Here is a 21,413-nt window from a genome sequence, read left to right as displayed (position 1 = left end):
AGTGACGATGACGTCACGGAGAGGTATTGCACTGGACGTGTCTGTCTGTCTGTCTGTCTGTCAGACCCCACGTGACCGCGTTCGCAGTTTACAAATCGGAGCAAACAAATACCCGATTTCCGGAACGCGTTCGCGGTTCACGGAAATTTGGCCATTCATCTGCCAACACCAGTCTTTACTAACTGGCTTCTAAGGACCACAGTCTGCTAGTCTTTGTCCATCCCACATGGACACTAGCCTGTACTTGCTGGCTCGTAAGCACCACCATCTTCTGTTCTTCGTCAATCCCACATTGACACCAGCTTATAAGCACCACCATCTTCTGTTCTTAATCAATCTCACATTGACACCAGCTTCAGGTCTTTGTCCATTCCGGCTTCTTCTCCATCGTTATCGTTCGGTTTTAAGATATACGCGGCGATCGGCTAGGGTTACGAGAAACGTCTAGCCTCCCCAGGGCAGGGCTTCCACCAAGGGTTCACGCGAATGCGTTTTTATCTATTATTATAATGGAAACGAATCGTATATATACCCCAAAATTTGAAGAAAGCGGGCAAGAGGGGTACCCTTCACTTTAAACGTCAATATTAGAAAAGTTTCAAAAGATAATAGGAATAACTTTATTTTAAACGATTTAACTATTATTAATGTTAATTATTGAAGATTAAAATAATTAAAAATAATTATATTTATTTAATTATTTAAGATAAACTTATTTCTATGTAATGACACAAGTGAGAGTTTATATAGAACGAGTAATGAAGATTGCATCCGAATCGAAACACTACACGCATATCAAAGTTAATATGAAGCGAGTAGGATGATAAGATCTCTTACAAAACGATAACATTTCCTTTTTGCAGAATATTAAATGGAAATATTTTAAATATTTTTCGGCATTACGATTCTTTTAGTAGTTGTGTAGCTATAAAGCTCTGTTTCATCTCAATATTCCAAGAACATCTTTTATATTAACATTTCAAATTTGGTGTTTACTTTTTAATTCAGCTTTACTACATTTATATATAGCGTAAACGCAACTTTTAATTTCACTACGTAATATGGATTTTAATACTTCGTCTCAATAAGTGTTGAAGCGATTGGGTCTATGGAATAAGAAACCCTAGATTTAAACTAGAATTGACCTTGTTTCGTGTCCTCTTTCAAGAGGTGTTAACGGTTCAGAGTGAGCCGAAAGTTAAATACACACTTTAAGCAAAGGTGGGCTCCGTTGATGCCTCTGAAAGATGCCTTTTCTGCTACACGTTAGCTAAGCTTGGCAAAGGCTAGTTAAACCAAAGCCAGGAACCAATGGGACCTAGTGCATTAGGTCTGATTGGTTCCTGCCTTTGGTAAGGTAAAATTCGTGTCCAGAAGATTAGCCAGCATGCTAGGGGTGATAATGGAGCCGCCTGTTACTTTGAGTGATAGATATTAGGTCCTCATTAGAATTATGAGGATACACAGGGAAATGTTAACGATTAAACAAATGACCATCGCAATATCCCGACAATTTGAACTACGTATTTCCGGTTTTTCTCACTGGCTGGTGGACCTGTGTTTAGATTAGAATTTAGAAAGTAAATTCGTCTCGGCTCGGAGAGGTTTATTTTGGTTTTCCCAACTTGTTTAAATGATGCATTGAAGTTCAACTTATAACTCAGGATGTTCAGCAGAAGACGTAGCGCAGGTGGTAGCGCACTAGAAAGCCGGTGTGGAAAGCACTATTTACCTGAAAGTCGTGGCTCTTTTAAATGGTACATCGCGCTTTGGTATATTGAAGTATTTAATTTTAACTAAGTCAATTTTAACTTAATATCTGTCTTAAAATCGTTGTATTAGTTATTCAGCAAATGGATATTTTTAAAAAATATATATTAGAGTTTGGAGTTTACCTTGAAAAGAAAGGAGATAAATAATTAAAAAAAAAAAATAAAAAGAACAAGCCAATCGTTGTATCTGTAAAACTCTATTTTTAATAAAGATTGTTAATTATATACCAAGAAAATGTTTAATTCATTGGAACCTATTAAATATAGCATTTCTTCGTAGAAGTATTTAGGTTTTAAGCAATTAATGAAAACGATATTTAAAACATTAAAAATTTCTTTATTTTCATTTTGATAGTTAATGCCCTATCACAATACATTCATTGAATTGGGTAAAGTTTAATTTTTAAAGATCTCACTATGTTGTTGTCGTATTTAGGATTTTTTTTTAAAGAAAATTTAGAATTTCTTAACTGGCTTGCCTCCGTAACCTCCTCCAATAGATCCTCCGCCCAAAGAGCCACCTCCTCGGATTGGGCCACCAGATCCTCCATAAGAACCTCCTCTGATTGGGCCACCAATGCCAGATCCTCCGTGACCACCTCCTCGGATTGGGCCACCAATTCCAGATCCTCCGTGACCACCTCCTCGGATTGGGCCACCAATTCCAGATCCTCCGTGACCACCTCCGATTCCACCACTAGATCCTCCGAAGGAACCTCCTCTGATTGGACCACCACTAGATCCTCCGAAGGAACCTCCTCTGATTGGACCACCACTAGATCCTCCGAAGGAACCTCCTCTGATTGGACCACCTCCGATTCCTCCGTGGCCACCTCCGATTCCAGATCCGCCTCCATAACCACCTCCACCTAATGCTCCACCGCTACCTCCTCGGATTCCACCTCCACCAATGGTTCCACGGCTACCGCCTCCATATCCACCTCGATTTCCACCTCGCTTTTCAATATCATCGGCGAAGCTCAAAGCAACGCAGAGAGATACGGCCAAAGCAGCAATCTGCAAGTAACAAAGAATTAAGTTTATTTAGAAAAAAAAAATTATTTTCTATATAGTTAAAATATAAGTTCAAGTTAAGTTGTTTTCTATGTACTTTTGGTAGTACCTCTACGGCTCAGCTATTTATAAATAGTCCATTTTAGCAATGAAGCGCGCTGACTTACAGTTTTAAACTTATGATTATTTGTTAAAGGTATAGAAAGTGTGAACAGGGCTACCAGTAATTTGCCAGAGCATCTCTGCAGGTTTCGAACTGAACTAACAATTAAGCTTTTAAATCCTTTGTACATAGAAGTTGAATTGCACAACTCGCAATTGCTAAAACAATATAATAATTTCAACTTACCAAAATCTTAACCATCTTCGGGTATATTTTGCTAGTTTAGAAAACTTTTAGCTTGTGAATCTTGAAGAATCGAGAAGTTTGTGATAATGCCAGTTGAGAATGGAGCCGTATTTATACGAAAATCTTATACCTATCCCAACGTTAACTATAATTTCAAGTTTCTTTTGGTCCGAACCTTTTCTAGAAACATGAAAATTTACAATGAAGTGTAAAAAAATATAAATCGATTTCCAGGTAGACCTACGAATATTCAAAACAAAGTTTAAGGGGGTTTTAATGAGTTACCCTTGAAAATCTAAGAAAACTCGTTAACTTCCCTCCCTTTCTCCCCGTCTCTCACTTAAACCCTTGACGTCTCAAGAAAATATCTAAGAATAAAGATTGCGTATCGTTGCGGAGTACCTTTTCGTGGTAACACGCTTTGTAATTATAAACAGGTTTTGAAGGATTGGACTCGCAATATCAATGGAAACTTTAAGGAATCATCATAGATTAGGGTTCAATTATGGGATAATAAGAATTACTTAGTATAATGTGGAGAAAGGATACTTTTTATTCTTTATAGTGCTAGACCTAATTGTTTTCAAGTAATATAAACTCAATTTGAGTGCCCGGTTTAATTAAAATTTTCAACCTATATCTTCTAGTTTATTTGTTATCATAAGTTCATAAGATGTGTTCCATAAGTATGTCACTGGTTACTGAGAGGCTCTGTCAAATGTTTAATACAGATTTATTAGAAACTATACGGATTGCAAAACCGAGTGTTGTCAATTCTCGCGTTGTTCTGGAACTAGCTCTCCGTATCTATGGGAAATTGTAGCCGAACTCTAGCGTGTGTCTAAGTTACCTGTATATAGCAAAATGAAGATGAAAGATCTCGGTTTTAACAAAGAAAAGTCCAAAAAAATTGTTTTCAACTGAAGAAGGGCGAGAAATGTCATTTTCAACAAGGAGGAGTAATGTCGACTAGCTATAGGTATGGAAGTTACCACTCCATCCCTATCTCCTTCAAGGTAGAAGTAACGCAACAACAAAATAAGTATGGCACTTAGTGTGAAAACGTTCGTGAAAGAGAAGCTTGGAATCCGAAACCTTCCAATCACATCAAACGCGGTAAAATAGCAATAGTGTGGGCCATTTTTTTTCGATGAATTTCAATTTTTGTTTTTTGTTTTTACTAGCTTACTAAATAAACGTAAGTTAGTAAGCCACCGCAATAGTTTAACTAGTAAAAACAAAAAACAAAATTGAAATTCATCGAAAAAAAATGCCGGTGGGGGGGGGGGGCTCACCCCCGGTTTTCTGACTTCCCATTTTTTATCTTCGAAAGCCCGTCAAAATATTCCAAAAAAGCCACAGCGAAAAGCTTGGAAAAAGTTGATTGAAAACGGGCCTTTATGCCGGGTTAGCAAAAATCGGTAGCAAAATAAATAGGTAAGTTAGTATCACCCTACGTCAGAATATGCTGGATGGTTAGGTTCGGTATTGTAATATAGAGGGGACTGTTTGCGGTCATAGTGCTTTCTGGTTTAGGGGATCCAGGATTTTGTTTTAGATACATTATTTGATTCGTATGGTTTTTAAAAATTATACTTTAGTGGGCTGCACCATTTAGTTTCATTAATATTATTTGAAATGTGACGTTATTAGAAATTAAGGGGACGATTGTGTTTCAGAAATGATTTTTAGTTGTACGATTTATTTTAATAATACTTTAGGGAGATCAACTATACGGGGAGGGGGGGGGCCGTGAGCTGTGTAAAATTAGTATTAAGGCCCAGCTTTTTGGTCATCTTTTTTTATATTTTCAAAAATAAGAATAAAATATTCACCATATTCTGATACCTGTGTCTGAAAGTCTTGGTAGTAAGCAGGCTAAGAAAAATGTATGGTACTGTACGACCGTTTTGAGAAAAAACTGCAAAGGCCCGCGTTAACGTTGATTTTTTTCTTACCGTGGTAACACATATTGATGTTATGAAACACAAAATCCACAAGGGCGTTCTATCAGATCCCATTTTTCCAGCGTACCAGTAGGTGACTGTGTTAAGGTAGTAAATGCTTGGAAAATTTAACAGCACATTTTTTTTTAGGTAGAGGCTTTGGATGGGAAAGGTGTTATATGAAAAACTAGTTATAAAAAGTTCAGCGAACTCTTGTTAAAAAGTATTGGCGGACTGAAACCGCCCTACTCGAGCGCAAGTGGGCGTGGTGGATAATCCAATTACTTGGAAAATTCCCACTACCGATTACGATTACTAGGTAAGCCAGGGATAAATGAGGTGAGATGGGTTGGAAATGATGATGGGCACCGAAACTCCCCCAAGTACCTCGCGCACGCCCATACCCTTCGGTAGGCGATTGTTAAATCTAGCCTCTCAAGGCAAGGCTTCCACCAAATGTTCTTGCAATTGCGGCTTTATTTACTTATCATTTACCGTGAATCAATCGCCTTATATACCCAAAATTTCCAAAAATTGTTAAAGAGGCATACGCTTGAATTCAATCGTCAATGTTTTTAGGAATAAAGTTTCTTAAAACAATTTAACAAAAATTAAGGTAAATTACTAACGATTAAAATAATTAATATCAATTATATTTATTTATTTATTTAAGAAAAATCTATTAATTGGGTAGATAGCCCTGGTCTCGACTTGGAGAGGTTTATTTTGGTTTCCCAGCTTGTTACCTCTCCTAGAGACGATGCCGTCAAGGAGAGGTATTACACTCGACGTATCTGTATGTGTGTTTGAGTGTCTGTCACCACGTTCGCAGTTGGAAAATCGGAGCAAACGTGTTCGCAGAAAGCCAGAAAGCAATTTTTGGCTTCTACTCCCTCCCATTGCTAGGATTAAAAGGTACGCGGCGATTGGCTAGGGTTACGAGAAATGTCTAGCCTCCAAATGGCAGGGCTTCCACCAAAGGTTCACGCAATTGAGGGTTTTCTTATAATTTGTTGTGAATCAATCGCCTTATAAACCCTAAATTTCCAAAAATTGTTACAGAGGCATACGCTTGAATTCAAACGGCAACAATAGCTATGTTTAAAATGATTTTAGGAATAGCTTTCCTTAAAACGACTTAACTAGAATTAAGGTAAATTAATGACGTTTAAAAGAATTAATATCAATTATATTTATTCAATTAGTTAAGAAAAAAACTCTTAATTGGGTAGATAGCCCTTGTCACGACTCGGAGAGGTTTCTTTTTGTTTCCCAACTTGTTCCATTTTTTTTAGTCTGGTAAAGTGGCAATCTGACTAAGAATCAAATTTTTGTTCTACATTTACTCGAAAATATCTCTCAACGATTGCGTTTTATCAAAAGACGACTGTTATAATTGTATAGCCTCTCGAGATTATTATCTTAGGCCCAAATATTGAATCTTAAATTTAATGGTTTTTAAACAGATTTGATAAACGATCTTATGGCATTTTGATAATATTGATTTTTTATAGTTGCTATTCCCAAAGTCTCTGAGAGGAGGTTCACTATCCCATTTAATCTAACGATTTGATTCATGTCTAGGTTAATAAAATCTTGGTTTTGAGAGTTCAGATTCTTTTAAAATTTTAAAAATGTGAATATTGAACTAATAATGTTTAGAAAGGTTATATATTTTCTGATATTTTTAATATTATTTGCTTCGATTGATCTTTAAATCTTTTAATCTAAATTCTTTGTTTAATTAAATGTCGATTATATTTTTTAAATCTCGAATAAATTATATTAAATCTCGATCACATTTTTTTAAATCTCGAATATATTATTATAAATCTCGATTAGATCGTTTAAATCTCGATAATAAAATTTAAATCACGATAATAAAATTTAAATCTCGATTAGATCGTTTAAATCACGATAATAAAATTTAAATCTCGATCAGATAATTTAAATGTCGATCAGATAATTTAAATCTCGATCAGATAATTTAAATCTCGATCAGATAATTTAAATCTTGATTTGATTAACCCGTAATTATTCTGATCTAATAATTTTACATTTTTTATAACAAATCCTAATAGTTAGTGATCAGCCCCTCGATTTCACATTTATGTATTGTTATCAGCTTTCCCGGGATTTAATTATGCATGTATTATCTACTAGTATTGTGAGTATTAAATTTCTTTAAGAAAAATATAACTCCCCCGAAATATTTTTTCCGCATCAAGTACGGCGTTTTGTTATTCAGCTCTATGTAGATGAACACGTACAGAAAACCACATGTGTTAATTCGTAAAGTGTCAAGGACTTAATCTGTATGATTAAACCAACTAGCGAAAAGCCATACTGTTTTTGAAAATATTTTGAAAACATTCAAAGCTTGTCGTTCGAATGAAGCGCGATGAAAAGCCAGTAATAATTGTTCAAGTTCATTTATATTTGGTATAACATCATTCATTTTCAAATGGCGTCAATAATTATGGACCACTTTTGTCAATCTGTGTTCTGGGTAAGTCACTTGCTCATCACTTTAGCTTGTTTGTGACTGTATCTTTGGGATAGATTTTAATTAAAAGTTCAGGTAACATAGCTGATTATACCTTAAAAGAACGGCCTTTTTCAAAATATAAAAGGAATCAAATATTAAAACAGAAATGATCTCTTATTACAAAATAATTAGCATTTAATTAGTGTTTAAAACGAGGACTACTGCACCATCCGCCATTGGTTTAGTGGCGTCTAATAAATGAAACCATATAACCCCTACGGGATTGGTTGAATTCTCACAGGCTGAGCTAGATAAGGGTAAGGTAGGGGGTAAGAGGTTAATTTAGCAGACGCCTCGTTTTTAATACTAATTAAATGCCAATTATCATATTGTAATAAGAGATCCATTATTTCATTTTTAATATTTTTCCTTCTATATTTAGAAAAAGGCCGTTTTTTAAGGTATCATGTTATATTACCTGATGCGAAATTACGAGTTTGTTCAGTTATGGGATTTGTAATTACCTTTAATAGGACGCTAATTTAACTTGGTACACTGAAAACCCGGATTTCACTCCATGTTTTCAAAAGACAATTCTAGTCTGGGTGCCATGCGCACTATTATGGTTTTTTCTACCTTTGGAATTGTTGCTGATTACCAAGTCGCAGTGGAGAAATATTTCTTGTTCCCATTTAACCATTACAAAAAGTGTAAGTATTTCTAACTATTTTAAATTAGCACCAATTGCGTATACATTTGCTGTAGCAATTTATATTAATTTTGGGGAAAAATTTCAAATATGGGTTTCTAACTCTCCGAGTGACGATAACGTTACGGAGAAGTATTACACTGGACGTGTATGTGTGTGTGTGTGTGCTTTTAATTTGTTCGTGAAACGTCGAGGCTTCGTGCAACCATAAGTTTATAAGATAAGTATGACACTGCCTATACTTCGTTATGCTAGAGACTTACAGCTCGAGCTAGTTCGAGAACAACGCGAGAATTTGCCACACGCGGTTTTGCAGTCTATCTCTCTATTTTGTCTGCGCCTCACCAGGCGTCGCTTTACGAGAATCTATGACGTTTTACCAGTGACAAACTTATGGAACATGTCTTATGAACTTATGGTGCAACGTTCTTAATATAAGGAAAAGGGCACTCCTTGATGCTTTCTTTGTCTTTTCAGCTCATGGTTTCATTACTTGCAGCAAGTAGCCTCATAAAATTTGGGAATCAGATTTATTACTGGGATTTTGAAGTCGTTGACCAATTGGAGGTCGTGTTTCAATTCGTAACTTACGTAAGTTAGTTTGTCAAATTTTATACCCAATGTTTCGAGGTAGCATTTGATGAAATGAAAATAACATGCTTGTGTCAGATCCTGGCATTATTTCTCGTCATTTTCGGTAGAGGAAGTGGTGTACTGTTGTCCGGAATCCTGACTTCGTTTTGGCTCATTTTAACCCTAACGAAAACGATCACATTGAGATCCATTGTCATGAAATACTATTTACAAGTTAGTTATTGTTTTTCTGAACAATTTATAATAATATCATAGGTTTATAAGATACGTTCCATAAGTATGACACTTCGTAATGCTAGAGACTTACAGCTCGAGCTAGTTCGAGAACGACGGAAGCGAGAATTGAAGTCCTACACTCGGTGGTTAATTTGCAAGACTTCCATCTTCCTATTTAGTCTGCAATACTAAGTCTTTGACAGCGCCTGACCAGATGTCGCTTTACCTCGAATCTATGATGTTTTACTTACGTCACTTCATGACAAGCTCTCAGTAACCAGTGACAAACTTATGGAACATATCTTTTGAACTTTTGTAATATGAAGACGATATAAAAATGCGTAAATTATTTCAGAATTACCAAGATGATTATTTCGGATTGATTATTGAGTCGACAATTTACCCTTTAGTTGTGGTTACCTTCGTTCTACACACAATGACCGACACCGCTCCGAACCACGAAAATCATAAACATGCAATGGATGTCAAGAAGGTACAAATCTAAACTTTTTAATATTAGTTTTATAAAAAAAAGATAATGGTAATATTAAGTCTTTAACGTAAATTATTTTAAAAGTTGAGGAATTCAAGAGAGCATGATGCGTCCTTTTGCTCACGCTTGGTACATTCATGGCTAACAAGGTATGTCCATTACTCTCAACATAAGTTCATAAGTATGTTCCATAAGTTTGTCGCTGGTTACTGAAAGCTTGCCATAAAGTGAAGTAGGTGAAACGTCATAGATTCTCGTAAAGCGACTCCTATTGAGGCGTTGTCAAAGGCTTACAGACTAAATAGGAAGATGGAATGCAAAAACCAGTGTAGCCAATCAATTCTCGCTTCCGTCGTTCTCGAACTTGCTCTAGCTGTAAGTCTCTAGGATTACGAAGTATAGATAGTGTCATACTTATGGAAACTATCTTATAAAACTATCTCTTATATACTGGCCATTCGTCAAGTTATGAAGCCATAATGATTGCATTTGGTGCTTATATTTCAACTTACACTTTTAATCGAATTTCAGCGCCCTGTGGAAAGGCTGGAAGAAAAACCTGAAGCCACAGGACGTGTACGACCTAAATCACTCAGAGCAAGCTCTGACGGTCTCGAGCATATTTGAAAAACACTGGAAACCCTATGCTGAGACCAAAAGTGACGTCGATGATGAACTAAGAGAAACAAGAGTCCGAAGCAAGTCCATCACTTGGCCCTTGTTGAGAACAATTGGGCCTTGTTTGATTGCTGGTGTATCCATTCAAGTTCTGTCGGACATAGTGTCTTTCGCCCCTCCGCTGTTGATAGGGTAATTATTTGAACTTTTTTATTTATATAATGAAAGAATAACGTTGAACTAAAGAAATTTGAAGGGAAAATAACTTGACTGCATTGACAATCTTGAGTAGTCAATATAGTCACAGTTAGGACAATTTGGTCTCGGCAATGATCTCACTTATTTGATTTCACCTAGGCCCTATATGTGAATTAGGGCTCGTAACAATAAGTTCAAGGGACAATTTGCTATCGTAAGTTTATAAGATATGTTCCTATAAGTATGACACTACTTATACTTCGCAATGCTAGAGTCTTACTGAGAGCAAGTTCGAGAACGACTAGAGGATTGACAACACGCGATTTTGCAGTCCATCTTCCCATTAAGTCTGTACTATGCATTTGACAGCGGCTCACCAGGCGTCGCTTTCTATCTATGACGTTTCACCTACATCACTTCGTGTCAAGTTCTCACTAACCAGTAACAAACTTAAGGAACATATCTTATGAACTGAACTTATTACGATAGTTATATCTAGAGAGGATTTCCTCTCGCGATAGTAAAATCTAGGAACAATATTGTCTCTTGATATTTAATTATAGCCAATGAAAGTATTATGGCTATAGTGGCGCTCAAGTGAGTGAGATAGAAAACTTAATAAAGTACAATTTTCCGAATTTCTGTGAACACGTTTGCTCCGATTTCCCAAATACGAACGTGGTGACAGACAAAGACGCTGCAATCTCAGTTACTAATCTGAGCTCCAATTATTTTAACTTTGGTGAAAAACCTTTCTCTAGTCCGAGCTAACAACATTACTGGCACATGTTTTCAGTTGCATTATTGATTATTCTACAAGCGAAGATCCTGTCTGGAAGGGGATTTTCTACACTTGCCTTTACGGTATGGCCGGTGTTGTGCAATCCCTATTGCAAGAAGGCAGCGCTATTTTCCACATCAGGCTGGGACTGAGACTCAAATCTGCCACAATGAACGTTCTTTACAAAAAGGTAAGTTAATATTTCGTGATAACAAGACGATATTTGATGAGTTTTCGTCGAAACAGACATTTCGGTTGACGAACAGCGATCGGCGAAACCTGACAATGGGTGAAATACTTAACACGATGTACGTCGACACGAACAGATTCCAAATTCTGTCGCCGCAACTGAATCTCTTGTGGTCGGTCCCAGTACAACTGATTCTGTGTTTCGCCTTCATGTATAAAGAACTGGGCTATTCCGCCTTTGCAGGCATCGTACCTATTGTCGTTTTTGTTCCTCTTAGCTCAATCTGCACCAAAAAATACAAACTATTACAGGTAAAGGTTATTTCACAGTAAAATTAACTTCTTGAAAACGAAGAGTTGCCTTGTTTAACTACTTCATTTTGCTCTTATGGGGGCGTATATTAACATAAATTAAAGAACCAGCAACTGTGGAATTCTCTGAAAGATAGTTTTCAATGATTTTGTTTATTAGATTGAGCTGATGAAGCTAAAGGACAACAGGATGAAAATGATGAGTGAAATCTTGAACGGAATGCGGGTCTTGAAGTTGTACGCTTGGGAAAAATCATTCCAACGGATCGTCCTTGACATAAGGGACAAAGAAATCACAATCATGAAAAAACAATCCTTCTTCCACGGAATAACCTTTTTCATAAGCAGCGTGACACCAGCTTTGGTACGTAAATAAACGTTTAACCGGAAGTTTATTAATACGTCCGTAAGTTCATAAGATATGTTCCATAACTTCGTCACTGGTTACTGAGAGATTGTCAGGAAGTGATGTAGGTGAAACGTCATAGATTAAAGCGACGCCTGGTGAGACGCTGTCAAAGGATTAGTACAGAATAAATAGCTAGGAAGATGAAGTGAAAAACAGAGTGTATTCAATTCTCGCTTGTCGTTCTCGAACTAGCTCGAGCTGTAGTCTCTAGTATTACGAAGTATAGGAAGTGACGTCATACTTATGGAACATACCTTATAAACTTATGATACGTCTGATACCAGGGTGCATCCTTGTCGACACACATCGCGTCTTCATGCAATAAACTTTCGCTGTGACGAAAAACGTCATGACATCATGTGAGGTGATAACGATGTAAATCGACTGAGAGCATTCATGAAACAAGGATGCACGGTGTTATACAGTATGATTATCACGGAAACCCATTTTACACGGATCTGGTTTATACAACTTAATTCGTCTCTATCAAAGATATAGTATTTCTAGTATTAACTTAAGTTCTCACAGATATTTTCTAAAAATACAGATTACTTCACCGTGTTTTGCTATGTACGTATTAATTGACGAAGATAACGTTCTCACTATGAGGAAAGCTTTCGTATCTTGGCAGTTGATACGATTGTTATCCATGTCAATGTTTACTTTTCCGGATTTAATAAACACGCTAGTTTTGGTAAGATCAATTTCGAGAAATATGAAGGGAGGGTCAAAAAGTAACTCCAGTACTTATTGTCACTTGATTCATCTGAAAGGTTTAATAAAATCTTTCTCCAGAAACAAAAACTCTGAAGTTTAAAAAATAAATTTAAACATCTGGTGACATCAGTGATAATGTTGAATATTATATATCATTCCATTTGTCGACTTGATACTCTAAACGTTAGTTTTGTAATTATCATAACAGAATGTTGCTTCGTATTTTCAAACAGTTTTACAAAGGAATCAGTGACGATTGAATTGTTGATCCTCCCTTTAGTAAGAGCATATCTTAGTGATTGAAACCCACGTAATGATTCCTTACAGACGCACGTCTCAGTGAGAAGAATTGCTAGCTTGTTAAGTCTTCGAGAAACCAAGGATTACGTGGAGATGACACCTAGCGACGCCAAATATGGTAATTTAAATTGTAACACTGCAAAGCGAGATAGATCTCTACAGAAGTGAGATGAGACCAGAAGTACTGAGCTAACCAAATTCTTCACTTGGCGAAAGTGAATATTCTTGATAAGACACCAACGGTTGGCCCTCTGGTAGCGGTTTCTGAATTTTCCCTCCAAAACGTGAGACGCTCGCGGTGGTAGACGGCCGAACTAGATTCCAGCACCCGCGTCCGTGTTCGGCCGCTTTAGGTTGAGGGGAAGGAAGGGGGTAGGAAATGTTTTTGGAACTCGACCAATTTTTTTTCTCAGTAATGTAGGCGCGTGGGAAGCGGCATATAATCCTCAAATTTGTTCACTAGTGCCAGGATCTACTTTCAATGCTAGAGCCCTTCACTTCTAGTCTCATCTCACTTCTGATGTCTATGTGAAGATATGTAAGCTCAGATCTGATAGCACAGAAAGATAGTTTTTTTTCTTCTAAACCATTAGCAGTAATTCAGGTCTATGTGTATAAAAATACCCTTCTAATGTATTCGACTAAGTAGCAAACCAATTTAGGGCACACTTATCTTAACACATATATTAATACATTTTTGTGTAAATTTCAGCAATCGAGATTAGCAACGGAATATTTAATTGGAACCTAGAAGAGCCAGAAGCATCTCTGAAGGACATCAATATAAAAGTGCCCCGTGGCTCATTGGTGGCCGTGGTGGGTCCGGTGGGTTGTGGCAAGTCTTCGCTCTTGTCAGCTTTGGCTTCCGAGATGGAGAAGGTAGAGGGGCAAGTGAGGATGGCCGGCAGTGTGGGATACGTCACCCAACAACCCTGGATCCAGAACACCTCACTTAAAAAGAATATACTCTTCGTTGACGACCTGGAGGAGGATAGATACAACAACGTCATACGCGCATGCGCGCTGCAACCGGATCTCGACCAGCTACCCGCTGATGGCGAAACCGAGATCGGAGAAAGGGTATGTATCAATGGAAAAATGTTGTGGAACGCAACAAAAGTTTTGAACACAAATCGAGAGAGTTTCATTCATTGAAGGCCCCTCTCCTTTAGCCTATGTTAATTCACTTACTACTTTAAACTTTATAAAGGGTATCAACTTGAGCGGTGGTCAAAAACAAAGAGTCAACGTAGCCAGAGCAATTTATCGCAAGGACGATGTCTATCTCTTGGATGACCCATTGAGTATGGTTGACTCACACGTGGCCAAACATCTTTTCAACGAAGTCATTGGGCCAAAAGGCTTACTTAGAAATAAAGTAAGTAATGACAGTAAAATACTTTAAATATTAGAGATTTGAGTGACTAATAGAGCATTGATAATGGGAAATTTCTTCTTTGTTCCACAGACGAGAGTTTTGGTGACACACAACTTGAGCTTCATACGAGAGGTGGACGAGATCTACTTCATGAACAACGGCAGAATCGTCGAGAGGGGAACTTATGACGAAATCATGAACCGTCAGGGAATGGCCAGAGATTATTTCGCACAACACATGATCGATGAGGACAAAGAAAACCCGTCGTAAGTAAACGGGGATCTATCCACAGGCAGTATAATGGGGCTCTTAATTCACGAATCCCGTAAAGCTATTGATAATAACATATGTTCCATAAGTTTGTCACTGGTTACTGATACTTGTCATGAAGTGACGTAGGTGAAACGTCATAGATTCTCGTAGAGCGACGCCTTGTGAGGCGTTGTTAAAGGCTTAGTAATGCAGACTAAATAGGGATATGGACTAGCTGCAAAACCGAGTGTAGTCAATTCTCGCTTTTCTTTCTATACTATCTCTCAGAAAGTCTCTAGCATACTTATGGAACATATCTTATAAACTTGTGGAGTCCTTCTGTGGACTACCTCCATGTTGTGATATTGCCAGCAATATGATTGCCAAGTTGAACACGACATTTTAATTTAAAAATACTGGTAATGCCTGTTGCAGTAAGTTGAAGACTGAAGTTGAACTATTTCAACTTTCATCTAAAGGAAGAGTCTCAGACAAAGATGACGCGAAACTTACAACAAAAGAGAAGCTCAAAGAAGGAAAGGTACGCACTTATAAGGCTTGTCCAGACTGACACATTTTGCGCGTTCGCATCAACGCCTCGCTTGTTTGCAAGATGGCACTACTGTCCACATTGGGTTTTCTCTACTTCACGTCCACACCCTGCGAAGATTCAAATTTCCCGCGACTAGGCCAAGAACTTCGCGCCTTTGCGAGAAAAGCACCAATCACAGACGAGAGGAAGGGTCGGCTGTGAAGGAAGTAGATTAGTTTAGTTTTTGTCACTTTTACACAATGGCGGAAGTAGCGTGCAGCTCAGTGACACAGTCGAGTCACTATTAATAAATATGGACAAAGTAAATGGCGCAGCGATGCTCAAATTTCATTGGCTCTCAGAAGAGGAAAAGCAAAATATTTGCGTGTATACGAACAGTAGCGCAAATGTTTTTCGTTATCCTTTGCGAAGATGCGAATAGACGAAGGCGCGAACAAGCGAGTGCGAGCCCAATGTGGACAACAGGACAAAGCTTAATTCTTCTCACATTTCTTCTTGATTTCCAGATATCCGCATCACAATTTAGAAAATACTTTAAAGCCTATGGGATAATATGGTGTGTAATCTTGGCTGTAACAACTACCGGTACTGCAGTCCTTAATTTGGCGTCTGTGTACTGGCTGTCACTATGGTGCGCGGACACCAAAGAAGATGCGATAGCGAACCCAGAATTAAAGACAACACGCATAGTTGTCTTATTCATTCTTGGTCTAAGCCAAGCCATGACGGCATTTGCGACAGTAATAATCAACTTTTTTCCTTGCCTGCGAGCGGCAAACTGCTTACACGAGAAAATGCTTGAGAGCGTATCTCGTTCGCCGATGTCTTTCTTTGACACAACCCCCATTGGAAGGATACTCAATCGTTTCTCGCAAGACATTGACGCCCTCGATCAGCAATTGCCTCCAGTGTTAAGACAAACCGTTCGGGGTTTGATATATTTAGTTCTTTTGACGTTGGTAAATGCAACTTTCTTACCACTGTTCATAATTCCCTGCGTTGCTGTAGTGGTTGGATACTTTTTACTTCAGGTAATTACTCTCTCCGTACCATGCACTAAATTTAGTGAGGGTTGTTCCGTTTCCTACATTAACGTAGCCGCAGCGGTTGTTCATTTAGTCTTAAAACACGTGACAAGTGGTTTTAGCTTCAGAGCTTGGCAAAAATTTTAACCATTGCGTTTGACTTCTAAGCTCAACCCACACGCTCAATAATTTGCGCAAAAAAGTGTGGCCGTTGTTTTAGTTACAAAATATTAAAAAAACGTAATCCAGACTAACATTTGTGCAAAGTTCAAGTTTTTTTATTAAATGGAAAATCATTTGCAGTCAATTTTGGACAATATTTGTGTAAAAAAATTAACATTGAGCAAGTCCTATAAAATTGTAAAGTTTTTTTTCTAAATATTGGGCATTCAACATTCAGATGGGTTTTGATTTGCACAATTAGTGAAAAATCTTTGGAATAATCTATAAGATGACGAATTTTATAGATGTCCCCATTTAATTTGTGCAAAACATTGAACGTGTAAAGACCGTATTAGAATTAATGCCTAAAAACTTCGGAAAAAAAAAATTGAAATAGGGCAAGATTATCGAAATTTTCAAGCCGAAACTTTCGTCGACAAATAAAAAACTAACAAATATATAAAATTTTAACCGCTTAAAGAGTCGCGACATTGAAATATTTTATGCCAAAAAGTATTTGCCCACCTCAGGGCTAATTTGCTCATAATATTGCCTGCAATATCTCTTGCAGCGTTTCTTGATGTCGAGTAATCGTCAATTGAAGCGGATTACAAGTTTGAGGAACTCCTTTTTGTTTTCGCACGTGGGAGGATCAGTGGCTGGCAGCACTGTCATAAAAACTTGCCACGCGAGAGAATACTTCGAAGCTTACTTTCTGAAACTGATTGACGATTGCACTTCCGCTAATTATATGATGAACATGGCACAAAGGTTTAGAACTTACTTAAACTTGGGGTTTGCTCATTTATCGAACACTTTTAAGTTCCATTATGAAAGGTTCCTTTCTGTCACGACAGCTTTTCAGCTACTACACTGCATTTTTACCTTTAGCATAAGATATGTTCCATAAGTATGACACCACGTATACTTCGTAATGCTAAAGACTTACTAGTTCGAGAACGACAAGCGAGAATTGACTACACTTGGTTAATTTTGCAGTCCATCTTCTCCTATTTAGTCTGTACTAAGTCATTGACAGCGCCTCACCAGGCGTCGCTTTTCGAAAATTTTGAGGATTAACCTACGTCACTTTATGACAAGTTCTCAGTAACCAATGACAACTTATGGAACATATCTTATGAACGAACACAGAACAAAGAGTGAATTACAATAGGAATTGCAACTTGTTGTTCGAGCAGTTGGATCAAACCTCTTTGGGCGACAGAACAATTTCCCAAGTCAATAAAATTCAATTTCAATTTAGATGGCTCACAGTACGATACAATCTCTTGGGCAATTGCTTAATGTTCTGCACTGCACTTTTCATTACATTGAGCAAAGGATCCCTGTCAACTGAATTTGTAGGAATGATCTTGTCTAATGCTGATAGGGTAAATATGCTACAAATGATGACCAAGTTATTGATAACTAGATTTTCTACAAACCCTGTCATATTTTTTTCTTCTCAGCTTTTGCAATTAGTTAAAACCTTTGTCGCTGCAACTACTGGTATGGAAACCAATACCATCTCTATAGAAAGGGTGAACGAATATTGCCATCTGGAGTCAGAGGCCAAATGGGAGAACCCTGAATCTCAACCTCCAGCTGGCTGGCCTCAGCGAGGAAAAATCGTGTTTCGAGACTACAGCACCAGATATCGTGAAGGATTGGATTTGGTCTTGCAGGACATAGATGTCACGATTGAGGCCGGAGAAAAAGTGGGCGTTGTGGGACGGACAGGCGCGGGAAAGTCTTCCCTGACGCTGGCGCTGTTCCGTTTGATCGAGGGAGTGAGTGGTCAGATCGTGATAGACGACGTGGAGGTGGAGGGGCTGGGTTTGTCGGATTTGCGATCGAGGTTGACCATCATCCCACAAGATCCTGTCCTCTTCTCGGGCACACTCAGACTCAACCTAGATCCTTTCGGTCAACAAGACGACACGCAACTGTGGGCAGCCTTGGAACACTCGCACCTGAAGTCCTTCGTGGCCTCACTCGAGCAGGGACTGGATCACTCCGTGACCGAAGGAGGACAGAATCTCAGCGTTGGACAACGTCAGTTGGTCTGTTTGGCTCGTGCCTTGTTGAGGAACACCAAGATCCTCATTTTGGACGAAGCCACTGCCTCTGTCGATATGGACACCGACAAGCTCATTCAAGAGACCATCAGGAAGGAATTTGCGGACTCCACCGTCATTACCATAGCACACAGAATAAATACCATCTTAGACTACGATAAGTACGTTTAATGAGAAATAACTAATGCTGTAAAGTGATGGCCTAATTTGTCATTAAACTCTTCGCAGGGTGATGTTTCTAGATAAGGGCCGAATTGTGGAGTTCGACTCTCCACAAGCTCTCTTGAAAAATGATCAATCATTGTTCTACGATTTGGCCAAAGATGCCAAACTTCTCTAGATCATTTATCTTTCATTTTACGCTTCATAGGGATAATTTCTAGTCTAGGTTAAAACGTCTATTATATTGTATAATATGTGCTTGATAGTTACAAAAAACCACCAAAATAAATGTCAGAACTGATTTAAATTGATAAATCATTATGGTATACTCCTATTGGATAGAATCCCGTTGGACCGAATTCAGATTTGTACATTTGTAGCCAAATTTAAAACAATTTTTAGCCCAAAGAGCGATTTTCTGCTGAATGGGAATATTTATATGGAAGAGCTTTCGACTGAATGGGATGGGTTTACACATATAAAATCATGGCGTTTTCCTTGAGTTGCCGAGCTCCATTAGCGCAATGAATAGAGTGAGTTGGATGATCGAAGAAGTTAAGCAGCATCGAGCGCCGTCAAAATATGGGAGGGAGATCTCTTAATGGTAAGGTTGGGTTAGAGATAGGTTAGTAATATTTCATAAGAAAAACTAAAATGTTACGCCTTTCAAAAAATATTGAAGTTTATCTTCATTGACTATACAAATTAATATGCCTTTTCCAAAGGTTAACTTAGTAATATTTAAAAAAAAAAACCTAAAATGTTACGCCTTTTCCAAAATATTGACGTTTATCTTCATTGACTTTCCAAATTAATATGCCTTTTCCAAAGATTAGGTTAGTAATATTTTATAAAATAGTAAAATGTTACGCCTTTTCCAAAATATTGAAGTTTATCTTCATTGACTTTCCAAATTAATATGCCTTTTCCAAAGATTAGGTTAGTAATATTTTATAAAAAACTAAAATGTTACGCCTTTCCAAAATATTGAAGTTTATCTTCATTGACTTTCCAAATTAATATGCCTTTTCTAAAAAATTACATTTTATATTCACTTTCGATATAACATTACTCTTTTATGAATAATATTGAACTTTTCTTAATTTTTGTACTAAGATATTCGCATTACAAATGAAACCATTAGTTCTGATCATACGAATAAATACTAACTAAAAAAAACAACAATTTGAAAAAAAAAAAACCCCCAGAAAGGAAAATTCATGATTGGAAATCCGCCCAAATTGCGGTATACGGTACAATGGGATTCGGTCGAACAAGACATTCGATCCAATGGCAATCGACCCAATGGTACACAATCTAGATTATTCCCGGAAATTTTTGCATATTTAATTCTCGTTCAGTTTTATGATTTGCGTAAAATTTGAGAGAATATGACCTGAAAAGTAAATCGTATGTACTATGTACATGATTATCTACTGCAACAAGTTGGGAAACTCAAAAATTACCTCTCCGAGTCGAGAGAGTATTACTACCCACATATTAACCAGAATATGCGACTATTGCTCTATACCATAAGTAACATAATAACCATAAGTATGACAATTAGCCAAAACTAACTAAAAACCTATTTTCGGACCTTTTACGTCATCATAAGTTCGCGCCCAGCACAGAGACCCCTAGCGGTGGAAAATGAAGCGACTTCCGCCCATATCGAAAATCCGGTTCAGAGGTTTAAACAGACGCCATTGAGATTTGAGTCAACGGTCCTAAGCCTTGGTTATATAGTTGATTTGTATTGACTTTTACCGACTTTAGCGCGGCCAGATTACGAAGTTGAAAGTTGCACTGGGTAAATTTAGTTACCGAATATTTAGACTTCAAAAGGCTTATAATTTTTGGTGCTGAAATATCCGACTTATGGCAATCTTAAAGTCGAACATACAAACACCGCGACCGCGCGAGCTTGTACAATAAATAGCAGACGAGCTATTTCCGACACAAATACGTTCAAGGAGATGGTTTATTGTGATTGGCTAAAATTGTAGAACTATGTCATTCGCCAAAGACCAGCATGAAGTACCCGACGGAGTTGCAAGTCCTGGCCTGATGTAAGTGAGAGTGTCAGTGTTGATTATAGGTTTCATTTTGAAATTTGCATTATTACAATAGGAAGAGTCATACTTATGTTTATTATGTTACTTATGTCTATACTAATAGCAACTGCAGGCGTCAAAATAAATATTATATATTACTCAAGCGTTACAAAAAAACCATGGTTGGAAAATTGGAGTATATAAGGCGGCCAGTTCCCAATAAGTAGTAAGAAAAAGCGCATTGCGTGACCCTTTTCGAATCCCGTCATTAGGAGGCTTTTATCGTAACCCTGCGCCGTTTATGAATTAACCATTTCGATGATAATGGAGTAGAAGCAAATGTTACAAATTGGTTTCTATGAGCATAAGTTTATAAGATATGATCCATAAGTATGACATTTAATTTACTTCGTAATGTTAGAGACTTACAACTCGAGCTAGTTTGAGAACGACGGAAGCGAGAATTGAAGTCCTACACTCGGTTTTGCATCTTCCTAAGCCCTTGACAACGCCTCACCAGGTGTCGCTTTACGAAAATCTATGACTTCAAGACCAGCTCTAAGTTACCAGTGATAAACTTATGGATCATATCTTATAAACTTATGTAATGAGGAATAGACGGAACACCAGTGGATGGTGGTTTT

General features: G+C 37.6%; 2 protein-coding genes and 1 long non-coding RNA gene across 6 annotated transcripts; 1 reads left to right on the top strand and 2 right to left on the bottom strand.

Annotated features, from left to right (window-relative positions):
• Positions 1-2,088: 2,088 nt before the first annotated feature.
• LOC149647257 (uncharacterized) lies at positions 2,089-4,094 on the bottom strand. 3 transcript variants are annotated; one of them, XM_089849720.1, is made up of 4 exons: positions 3,380-4,094; positions 3,136-3,315; positions 2,567-2,789; positions 2,089-2,527 (listed from the first exon to the last, which is right to left on the bottom strand). In XM_089849720.1, exons 2-4 carry the CDS (start codon positions 3,148-3,150, stop codon positions 2,229-2,231), a joined length of 537 nt encoding a protein of 178 aa, XP_089705846.1. In that variant the 5' UTR covers positions 3,151-3,315; positions 3,380-4,094; the 3' UTR covers positions 2,089-2,228. The 3 variants fall into 3 exon arrangements, with proteins under 3 accessions (XP_089705846.1, XP_089705847.1, XP_089705848.1); XM_089849721.1 differs by having other exon boundaries at positions 3,421-4,094; XM_089849722.1 differs by having other exon boundaries at positions 2,089-2,413; positions 2,456-2,527; positions 3,136-4,072.
• A 2,149-nt stretch (positions 4,095-6,243) lies between these two features.
• Positions 6,244-11,383, bottom strand: LOC149647256 (uncharacterized). Of its 2 annotated transcripts, XR_016371907.1 has the most exons (4): positions 11,255-11,383; positions 10,094-10,380; positions 8,094-9,034; positions 6,244-7,632 (listed from the first exon to the last, which is right to left on the bottom strand). It is a non-coding gene; the product is annotated as an uncharacterized LOC149647256 (long non-coding RNA). The 2 variants fall into 2 exon arrangements; XR_016371906.1 differs by having other exon boundaries at positions 6,244-9,034.
• On the top strand, positions 7,456-18,810 carry LOC149647255 (ATP-binding cassette sub-family C member 1-like). The gene is made up of 20 exons (XM_089850131.1): positions 7,456-7,590; positions 8,103-8,279; positions 8,756-8,869; positions 8,948-9,085; positions 9,444-9,581; positions 9,666-9,730; positions 10,113-10,391; positions 11,194-11,368; positions 11,425-11,679; positions 11,840-12,043; positions 12,636-12,782; positions 13,133-13,223; positions 13,818-14,185; positions 14,316-14,483; positions 14,574-14,749; positions 15,171-15,276; positions 15,795-16,319; positions 17,047-17,246; positions 17,740-17,866; positions 17,945-18,810. The coding sequence occupies exons 1-20, from the start codon at positions 7,546-7,548 to the stop codon at positions 18,722-18,724; spliced, it is 4,278 nt and encodes a 1,425-aa protein (XP_089706257.1). The 5' UTR covers positions 7,456-7,545; the 3' UTR covers positions 18,725-18,810.
• Positions 18,811-21,413: the final 2,603 nt, after the last annotated feature.

Source organism: Phalangium opilio, unplaced genomic scaffold (genome assembly GCF_054372755.1).
Source record: "Phalangium opilio isolate 3A_F unplaced genomic scaffold, DU_Popi_V2 ptg000089l_1, whole genome shotgun sequence".
NCBI lineage: Eukaryota > Metazoa > Arthropoda > Arachnida > Opiliones > Phalangiidae > Phalangium > Phalangium opilio.
The sequence above is the reverse complement of the archived record's forward strand: the minus strand, read 5'-3'. Positions and strand labels throughout refer to the sequence as shown.